The following is a 10,790-nucleotide window of genomic DNA, read 5'->3' as shown; positions in this document are numbered from 1 at the left end:
GAAGCACAGACTGCTACCAGCCTGCAAAATACATTTGGGACAGTCTTTGTCCTTCTCAGCTGCCAGAAGGAAGGCAAGGAGGGCAGCAGTTCCTTTCAGAGAAGGATGTGCTCATTCGCTCTCCATTGCTAAAACAAAGGTGGTGCCTTTGAGCATCTCACTGCTCTTTGGGGCTACGGCTTCAGAGTCCTGAATTCTCACTTCTGCTTGCCAGCAAATGCATCTGAAAGTTACTGGTAGTTCCTTAGCCACCTGCAGTGCCGCACTTGGCAACTGCACGTAGGGAGAGATCTGCACGGCATCCCTAAAAGCCCTAAGCCCTGCCCATAGCCCAAGATGTATCCACAGAGTATTAAGGCATGGATTACTTCTTCTGAATCCCAGACAAAGCAGCAGGGAGTGTGCTCAGAGCTTTGTGGGTGATAGCTGAGACACCACAGTTACCAAGTGGACAAGGCAAAACCTCAGTGGCCACATGTCCTGTAAGTGGCCTCCAAGGGAGCAGAGAAATGGGCTGTTGCAATGTCAGTTCCTAATTACTGCAATGCCCAATCACAAGGCAGTTTGGCACAGCTGGGCTGTGGCATTGCAAAATCACTCGCTCCATGTGCCTTGCGGTCTTGTGCTGCCAACTTCTCAAGTTACTCATTTTCAATGTCATTTTAGGTGGCCATAAAGAAAATAAATCTCCAAGAACTGAGGAAGAAGGAACTAAAAGTCAATGAACTCATGCTCATGAAGCCAAATAAGAATCCCAACCTGGTCAACTATTTAGACAGGTGAGTTGTTGTGAATGTTTGTTTACATATTGCAAACATGCAAGGTAAAATTCCACTTTGTTCACTGGCAGAAAATAGAGCTGTAATTATTGGTTAAATATTACTGCTCTGCTCATCTCCAGTGGATGGGAAGAGAGTGCATCTTGTCTGCATGAGTCTTCCCCAGTACACAGAGTTCTAAAATTATTCAAAAACCTGCATCTGTCATATCTTACTGAATCAATAGCCTGTAAGTTCACAGCCACCACATTGTTTTGGGGCTTGATTTTTTTCAAGAGTCCTCGTACGTCCAGATAAACTAACATGGATTTCCCTTGGATTGTGTCCCCTCTTTTCCATTGCTTTGCATGCCAGGAAGACTAGGTGTTTATTTCCAGAAACACGCAGTTTGACAGGTTTTTGATCTGTTCCTAACCTGCAGTTTTTACTTGCTGGCAATTGAAGACATCTCCTTTTTTCACAGCTGTGCCTTTCTTCTTGAGACAGATTGCAAACAATGCACAGCCTAGAGGGAATGTCTATTCCTTTCATTCTGTCCTTGTCACAAAGGGACTTGGAAACAAGAATCAATCAAGAAAACAACCTAGCCATGCATGTTTATCTCCATGCTCTTGTTTCCTTCTTTCAGCTACCGTGTGGATGGGCAGCTCTGGCTGGTCATGGAGTACATGGACGGAGGCACTCTGAGCGATGTCATCAGCGAGACCCACCTGTCTGAAGACGAGATGGCAGCCATCAGTCGGGAGGTCAGCAATCCCACCTGTGCTGCCCAGGGCTTGGGCAGGATTGTCTGGGAAACAGGGCTCTGACCTGGAGTGATTTCATGTGCCAAGCTTTGTTTCTGTGTTGCTGGTATGCTATGGGCAAGTAAAAGCCTCTCAAGTGAAATGCCTGCCAGTGCCCCTGCACTCACAGTACTCAGTTCTTGTACTCATATCTCCTGCTGTTGTATTCTCGCTCTGTCTCTTGTATTTGTATTTGCTGTTCTCCACCTTGCCTCCCTAAACTTTTATCTCCAGCCTGTCTGCACTGCATTCCTTGCCTGTAAAAACAAAGGTGCTGGTGGCAGCATTTGAAATGATCAGCAAAGAAAAAAGACTCATTTCTCTCAGTCCTCAAATGAAAAGGACAGTAGTGCAGCCAAAATGCTCTTTGCTTCAGGAAGATGACTGTTGTGATACTTCCAAGTCTGTGCTGAGGCCAGCAACAAAACCTTTGTCATGCAGCCTCCCACCCCAAAGTGATCCACTTCACACCAAAGGGAGGGACTTTTTCTTCCTTGGCAAAACCCTCACTTTTCCTCTGCATGGAGAAAGCACATCCACAGCAGCAGCAGCCATGCTGGCTGGTTTGCAGGGGACAGTCTACAACAACAGCAGGTGCTGTTGCTCTTTCAAAAGCTGACATGCCTTTCCTTAGAAAGGTCCTGCTCTGCAAGTGGTGGAGCAGCAAGCTCTTCCTCACAATGGCACTCTGTTCTGCCATTACTTGCCATTCCCCTGCAGAGGCAATCTGTAGAGCTGTTTCCTTTCTTGTGTAATGAAATCACATCGCTAATTTTTGCCCTCCTGTTTCTGTTTTCTCTCTCAGTGCCTGCAAGGCCTGGATTTTCTTCACTCGAACCTCGTGATCCACCGAGATGTGAAGAGCAGCAACATCCTTCTCAGAACCGACGGCTCTGTCAAGCTGGGTCAGTGTATTCTTGATCAGGTGCAGCATTCCAGGGATGTGGGCTGTGGGGCTGCTTTGAGTGACTGCCAGCTCCCCAAAAATGGTGCTGGTGGCAGTGCAGGGAACCCTGCCACAAACTGTGGGCACAGTTGCAACCTGCACAGAAGTATGACAAGGAACAAGGAGTCAAGAGTGGCGTTGCTCTGTGTGTGTCCCTTCCAGAGGGAGGGAGCTACAATGTAAAGCTTCAGAAAAATAAAAGGCTGGAGGTAGTCTAAAAAATGAGGCTTTTTTTTTTGAAGTGGCCAATTCCATATTTCCTTGTCTAAAGCCCTGAGGAAACAGAGCGTGGACAGTTCTCCAAGAGACTCAACAGCACATTCTTAGACTGAGAGTGGGGAATTCTTTTGCTTGATTTCCTAACTTGAGCTGGCTTTCATGGTTTGTTTTTTTCTCCACAGCTGACTCTGGCCTCTTTGTTCAGCTCACCCCTGAGCAGAGTCGACGGAGCTCAGTGGCCAGCATTTCTGGGTGGATGGCGCCTGAAGTGGTGACAGGTCAACCATGTGGCCCCAAAGTGGACATATGGTCTCTTGGAATCGTGGGCATCGAAATGGCAGAAGGAGAAGTTCCTTACTGGAATGAAACTCCTGTTTCGGTAAGGTGCAAATACTCACTGATCCTGCTTGTCTTTCTCACCTGTCCCATGGTCAGTGTGCCATTGGACAAAATCCCATTGCCATCTGCTGGCACCACTTCCACCAAGGTCCCCTTCTGAAAATGTCCCTGCAGCACATCAGCATCTGCTGTCGATTTGGTTGCATCAGAAGGGAAGAGGAAGGTAACCAGTTCAGAAACCTAACCAGTTCAGAAACCTGCCATTTTGGCCTCCAGCCATGCCTGACATTTTTCACTTGCTTTTTGAACAATGTTGGAGCTCTGTCTCTGAAGAAAAGGAATTTTTCAGTGGAATGGTTGGATGTGTGATAAATATCCTTCAAAATGGAGATTGAATCTTCCTAGTTTCAATTTTAGAGAAAAAGAAAAAAGAGAAAAAGTAAATGGAAAAGGAAGAGGAAGAGAAAAGGGAAAAGAAAAAAAGAAAAAGTAAGAGAAAAATGGAAAGGAAGAGGAAAAGGAAGAGAAAATAAAAAGAAAAAAAGGAAAAGGAAAAGGGAAAAAAGACAGAAAAAAAAGGAAAAGAAAAAGAAAAAAGAATAAAAAGAAAAAGGAGAAAAAACCACCAAAGCAATGCCCAAGCAAGTTCTGCTTGCTTTTCCTTTCATTTACCACAGCACATCAATTTTCTTCCAAACTGTAGCATCTTTTCCCAATCCTGTGGGTCTTCAAAACTTTCAGGCTTTCAAATCATCTGTACATTGTTCAGTCATGCGTGTGGGTGGCCTGGATAAGTTTAGGATGTGTTTTTCTCCGACTGCAGTTAGAATTGTACACTAAACTCTTGGCTGTTTCTGGGTACTTTAACAAGTTGATGAGCTTGCAGCCGGGTGCCCGGGGCTGGGATCCAACGTGGGCGGTTGACGCCGGTGCTGTGTTCCTTTACCACAGGAGCAGGGCCACCCCTGGCTTGCACAGCTCTAAGGACAGTGAGGACTCCAGCTCCCCACCATGTCCAGTGGCTGAGCTCAGCTGCAGAGAGACAGGATAAAACCCTCTTTGTGACCTCTGGGGGTGTGGGAAAAGTAAAGGAAATTTTCCTCTGGGATGAAGAAGAAAGTAACAAAGTCTCTTTGGTCACCATCTATTTCAGTGCCACCAGCACAGAGCTGTGACTATTGTGGTGGGCATTTTCATGGAGACTCCCAGGCCTCCTTCCATTGTTATTTCAGTCTATTTTAGATGGATTCTGCATCTGCATTTTTTTCAAGAGGAGAAAAAAAAAAAAAAAAACAACTTGATGATTTTTGTTTCATGGAAGCTGTGCTAAAGGGACCAACAAGCACTGCAAAGATTCCTTTCATGTAATAATCCTTGGAAATAGTATGGATAGAACAAACTCCCCCTTCCAAATAGCCTGTCAGGCTGGTGTGAATTCTCAGAGAAGCAAAACGTGCTTTTGCTGATGTAGTTCCCACTAACTAGGTCAGTCAATGAAATCAGCTGCCAAGGCAAGATCTGCTGAATGCTGGAAAAGCTGTGGCTGCATCGGGGTTTGGGTTTTTGGTTGGTAAAGGAAAGTCATCTCTGGGTCTCTCCAGGGCAGTTTCTGCAGAGTGGAGCTTAAACAATGGGATCTGAGAGAGCAGTTACAGATGGGAAAGAAGCAGCTGGAGCCTTATGTTTCCTTTTTCCCCAGCCTCAACTCCTGATAGCCATACGAGGGACACCAAAGCTGCGGCAGCCCAACCGATTCTCGTCTTCCCTGCGTAACTTCCTGAGGCACTGCCTGCGGACAGACGCGGCACGGCGCTGGTCTGCCAAGGAGCTCCTGCAGGTAAAATGCAAAGGGGCTGCAGGTGAAAGAGTGTCTGAGGGATGGGCTCCTGCTCCACTGAAGTGCAAGGCATCAGATGAGCCTCCTTCCTCCCAACCTCCACTCCTGATGTTGTTCAAATGAAAACGGTGAGGAATTCTAGTCTGGGCTAGGCTGGGCTGGCAGGGCCCTGTGAAGGTCATCTGGTCCAAGTGTCCTGCAAAGAGCAGGGAGAGATCAGGTTGTTCAGAGCCCCTTCCCACCTGACCTGGAATGTTTGCCCTATCCCTACCCAGGATGGGGCACCTACCAGCTCTAAGGACAACCTGTGCCAGTGTGGCACCATGCTCCAAGTAAACAAGTTCTTCCTTAGATCTAATCTGACTCAATTTCCATTTTATATTATAAATATTATCCCATGTCCTATTGCAACGGAGCCTGTTAAAAAAGGTATTTCCTACTTCCTGAGAATCCCCTTTGAAGTACTGGAACTCAGCAATGAAGTCTCCCTGGGGCCAGTTCTCCTCCAGGCTGAATAGCTCCAGGTCTCTCAGCCTGTCCTCAGAGGAGAGGTGCTCTGTCCTCTGTTTCTGTCACCCTGTTTTGTAATTTGGTGGGGTGCTCCTTTTTATCGAATGGCAAAAGAACTGAAGTAGAGCAATGCAGGGTACACAGTCATGAAATGGTGGTGGAGGAACCCAAGGAAGCCAGTCCTGGCAGAGCAGTCTGGAGAGATTTGGCTGTGGGCAGGAGGGGCTGTGTGGGGGCTCACTGTGAGCCTCTGAGGGGCCCTGGTTTCTGCCCCCCACCCCACCCTTAGAGGTTTCTGGCACGCAGACAGGGGCAGCTGAGAGGGACTTGTCCCAGCCCCATCTGCTGCCTGGCACGCTCAGGCAGAGGGGAACTGGCCCAGGCTTACTGCCAGCCTGTGTGGCAGAGAGGGAACTGCAGCAGCCAGCGCCACTCGGCTGGCCCTGCTGGGAAGGAAGGTGCCATCCAGCACAGGAGGGGCAGGGCATGGAAAGGTAGACACTGCTCTGTCTCCCTGTGGAAATTAGCATGGTGCCTGTCTCTCAAAGACAGGGACCTATGTGGGTCATTGGAGTTTCCTGAAAGGAAGAAACCCCAGGGACAGAAAGCACCATTTCTAGAGCACTGGCAGGGCAAAAATCCCAGCTAGATGGAGAAACCAGAATAAAGGGATAAGTGGGATTCTGGGCCAGGTTTGCCTGTGATGGCAAGGTCCTGCACAGGATGACAGGGGAGCAGATGTCCTCGTCACTCCTCTTTCTGGGTCTTTCTAAGTACCAGAGGAATCCTGATTGAGTCTGTGAAGCACTGAGCTTGGAAAGTCATGGTTCACTGTTCTTTTTTTTTTTTTTTCCTGTGGACAGCATCCATTTGTAACATCAGCCAAGCCAGCGTCCACCCTGGTACCACTCATCAACTCAGTGAAGAAGGAGAAGAAGAAGAAGACAAGAATCTAACAGTCAAGATATTTTTGCCATAACCAAGTTAGAGTAGGATTGTAGAGTAGGACTCTAGAGTAGGATTATTGAGTTGTTTTGTAGTATAGGTTTATAGAGTAGGATTGGAATTAAATAAAGTTTCTGAAGCATCAACTCATTTGGAAGATTCCCCTCCTTCTGACCCCTTCAGAAAACTCAACATTTCCTTCTGAATTGCCAGGTGGTTTTGATTGGTGCTAAGACACGCTTATGGCTTCTTTGGTATGGTTTGTAAGTGGAGAAGGCTCTTCTTCATTCATCCTCTCCAGACCACACTGCCTTTGGAATACGGCCCACTGGTCCCTTTTGGCACATCTGGGGCACTTCTAGTTGAGGCAGAAATAGCAATGGCATCTGCAGGAAAAACCAAAGGGGGAGTGGGGAAGCCAAACCATCCTGTGCTGATGCAGGCCTTCAGCTGTGACTCGAGAGCATTTGGGCGCCTGCCACTTGGATTTGTATGCCTAAGTGCAATGTCTCTGGCTGGAGGAGAGCCTTGCTCAGCTGAGAAAGCAGCAAGATCAGAGAGGGTGCTCTGAAAGGTCTTCTGCGGTGCAGAGCTGTCAGTGACTGTGAGGTGAGAGCGGGCCCGGCCTTGCCCGGGCTGGAGCCGCAGCAGAGCCCCGGCAGAGCCCGGAGCAGCCTGAGCCTCGGCAGAGGCAGGCTGCCAGGAGGCCCTTGTAGCTGCAGGAGGCAGCAGCCCGGCCCTGCGTGCCTCTTCCTGGTGTCATGAATGAGGTGCCATATGTCAAGTTCAATAAACTGCAAGATTTAAACTTTAGCAGCAATTTTAATGGAGGTATAAAAAAATATAAAATAATAATAAAATCAAATATAATGAAGTAGTTACAAATAGAAATTTGGCAGTGGTTCTGATAAAGCATAAGCAAAACCAACCGGGGGACAGGGAGGACCTCTCACCCTGCCGCACGTACAAAAGGCAAAAGAATCCAAGCACAACTTTTATACTGTATGCTAATACATATTCATCAATAGTTCCTGTAAATCTCCTCCCAGTTTTGATTCTTGAAGTCTATGTCACCATATTACACAGCGCATGTTCCCGTTGTTGCTGGGGGGTCTTCTGGACTCTTCAGGGGTCTTCTTGGATGAAGGCCGATGGTCTTCCTGGCTGTCCTCTGAATAACCTGGCAGGTTGCGCATGCACATGGAGCTTGGTGTTACATAAGTAAGCATTATGTTCCTGTTTTGGGTTCTCTATCTGGAATTATATCAACTGCTTTGTCTTCAAGGCTGTTCTTGCCTCAGAAGAAGTTGCCTGGACTTTTATTTGTCTCAATGTCGATTCCACTCTTGGGAGGTTTTCCCAACTTTGTCCTTCCCAAGGCTGTTTGTGCTAAAATATCTCAATACTCCATCCTGGATCTTATGAACATCTGCGAACATCTGTTTTGTGATGCTAATTACATATTGCTTTCCTTTATTACTTTTTAACAAATATTTTCCAAAATATCAATATAGTTACAATTATTAGCACAAATCATCTTCATTTATCACATCTCCATCTGGCTGTGTTTGAAGGTAGAGGGTCAAAGCAAACTCCCTTGGTTCCTCCCTGAGCCCTGCCCAAGAGGAGGATGAAACCAGATGTGCCCGCACTAGAAGTTATGGTAGCTTGTTTATTCAACAGTATAAAATCTGGGCCCTCTCACAGCAAAGTTGGCAGCCTGGCCTGAGGGTGGGCGAACCACATAGGAATTCCCCGTTACTGGGAGTGCTTCTCCAATCCTTTGGTGTGACAGGGCATCCCCAGCTGACGTGTGTGTCAGGACAATGGTCAAGTATTAGGGTAACTGGTGATGTGTCTTTCTTCATCCCTACAGGCAATCTTTTGTAGCAATAATCGGGTGCATTGCTTAGCTTATCCTTCTGTACTTCTTTGCTGCTTTGCCCTACAGGAAATGACACTTCTTCCTTAAGTTGGTGTGGGTGTCTTTGGTGCTGACCCTGCCAGCAAGCCATTCCCTTCAGAATTGGACTCGGTGGATCCCTTCCAACACAGAACGCTCTGTGATTCTGTGATCACTTCTACAAAGTTTGCTCAGAATGACTTTCAGCTAAAACACTTGAAATTATTTGCTGAAATTAGAGTTGGTAGATAGTTCTTGTTGGTAAACAATGGAGGGAGAGAACAGCTTCATGTGGTTTTTTGGGGCGTTGCTCCAATTTTGTGGGTTCCTCCCTCCATTTTGGGATATCGCACCTCCGTTTTGGGGGTCTCCACCCAGCGACTTTGGCTTCCACTCCTTCCACTTTGGGGCCCCCCTTTAATTGTGTGCACCCCATCCCCATGTTCCACCCATGCCCAGCGTCCCCAGTGTGCACTGAATGGCCAGCAAGGGACTGGGGAATGCTGGGACCCACAGTGATGTCAGTCATCCCTCCTGGTTACACACAGGACTCCTCGGCCCTTTTTGGGCTGCCCTGGAGTGCCAAGGCCACGGTGAGGAAATGTCTTTGCTGCCATGCTGTGCAGGATCTTGCTTGGCTCATTATGGCCTCATGTCCCCTGTGAAAAGAAGTGACAGCACCAGCACCAATCTGTGTTATCTCTAACTGGAAACAGCTATTCTGAAACAGTCTACAACAGCATTTCAGTTTACATAACACATTATGTTTCTTACTCCATCATGTCACATGATTAATTTGGGTGAACTAAGTTTTTTCCTAACCTATTTCTGTGTTTGAAAAAAAAAGACCTTGATATTAAGGACATATGAGTTTCCCTCATAGCATCAGGTATTACTCCTTTCCTATTAATGAAGTCTTTGAAGATATCCAGTTCATGCCACAAAACATCTTGATCTTCCTTGTTGCTGTCAGGGATTAATGAATATATAAATCCAGCAAAGTTATCACACTTGTTGCACAGTGCCTTTAAAGTACATTAACTGATGGCAACAGTTCTAATTGTTAATATTTATTGTACCTTGATTACGTAAGTCATTACAAGGTAAAGAGTTCCTCTGGCATTTTATTAACTGAAACTGCTTGCAAGTTAAGCATGCATACACTCACTGGTCTCATATGGTCTCAGTCTCTGCAGATTTCCAAATTACATCGCTCACATTAGTTCTTGCTGGATGACCAGGGCACTGTAGTATGGAGCCAACACACTTCCATACTCTTCCAAGGCATTTAAAGCAGAAAATATTGCACCTATCCTTTCAGATGCTATCTGCTAAGCCTCACAGTTGGCCAGTTCTCACAATTTTTAAACTAAGCCTCACAGATGGCCAGTTCTCACAATTTTTAAACTAAGCCTCACAGTTGGCCAGTTCTCACAATTTTTAAATTAATCTCCCACTTCTAGTCTAATCTAGATAACACTTTATCTTTTGTTCTCATCTTAGATGCATGCTGCACACACTAGCTTTCTTTCTGGATCAGAAATTCACCCATTCCTTATCTTCTCCCTGCTCATTGTGAACAATTTTTGGTTTGGTTGAATTGAATTTTTCCTGCTATCTTTTCCTTCTGGGCATCAGCTGTAGTTAACTTTTTTTGTATTTGTACCAGTCCCAAGAAAACCTGGTGCAGTGGTTTCTGACTTTCCCTGATAACAAAGCAAAGAATGTGAATTGCAGATGGCAAAACCCCCACATTTAAAAGACAAATTATGCTGTGCAGCAGAAAGTACAATTCCACTTGAAGCATCCCTGGTGTGAGGGGTATGTGGTGCCTAGAGAGTTGTGAAGAGAACAAGGAAGGAGGGCAAGGAGTGAGAGTTCTGTACTGCTGTGAGTAGCAAAATAGATTTGATATTTCTCAAAAGAAATTTTAAAAAAGTTTGTATATTTTCTGTTTAAGACTGGGGGCTTTAACTGTCAATCCGTTGGGTATTTCTCTTCTTATGCAAGTTAAATAAATCTTTCGTTTTTCAATATAATTTATAATGCACAATATAAATTTTCCATAATGCCCTGATTTCTAAATTCAAATAAGCATATACAAGACAGTCAATGCCAACGTTAATAACAATGCTGTAGCACTACTAGCTGCACTTAATCTCCAACATTGATATACCTAAAATCAGACATCTCTGAAAGATGAGCAGGAGACACCTGATTTCCAGAGATGCCGGACTTTTCAGAGTTTTCACCAAATCAACAGGACACCTAAGTTCTTGTGATCTCTGAAAGTCAAGTCTACCTCAAATCAGATGTTGAACAATAGAAAAAGAAAAGCACTGTAAACCTCTCCAAATTTACCTAGAAGTGGTTTTGCAGTAGAAAACAGCTGAAGTCACTGCATAAAAAGATGCCAAATGACCAAAATCAACTGACCAAAAAAATGTAAGAACTTCCTTCTAGATAACATTCAGCCCGAGCATTTTCAATTAATCTCTTTCAAAACCCACTAACAAAACAGTAAGTT

The 10,790-nt window shown here is 45.7% G+C and overlaps 1 protein-coding gene across 1 annotated transcript; it reads left to right on the top strand.

Moving 5' to 3' along the window:
- Positions 1 to 605: 605 nt before the first annotated feature.
- LOC128822356 (serine/threonine-protein kinase PAK 3-like) lies at positions 606 to 6,506 on the top strand. The gene is made up of 7 exons (XM_054004052.1): positions 606 to 617; positions 667 to 779; positions 1,408 to 1,525; positions 2,370 to 2,469; positions 2,912 to 3,108; positions 4,768 to 4,905; positions 6,279 to 6,506. Exons 1-7 carry the CDS (start codon positions 606 to 608, stop codon positions 6,369 to 6,371), a joined length of 771 nt encoding a protein of 256 aa, XP_053860027.1. The 3' UTR covers positions 6,372 to 6,506.
- Positions 6,507 to 10,790: the final 4,284 nt, after the last annotated feature.

The sequence above is a fragment of the Vidua macroura genome, chromosome Z (assembly GCF_024509145.1).
Source record: "Vidua macroura isolate BioBank_ID:100142 chromosome Z, ASM2450914v1, whole genome shotgun sequence".
NCBI lineage: Eukaryota > Metazoa > Chordata > Aves > Passeriformes > Viduidae > Vidua > Vidua macroura.
The sequence above is the reverse complement of the archived record's forward strand: the minus strand, read 5'-3'. Positions and strand labels throughout refer to the sequence as shown.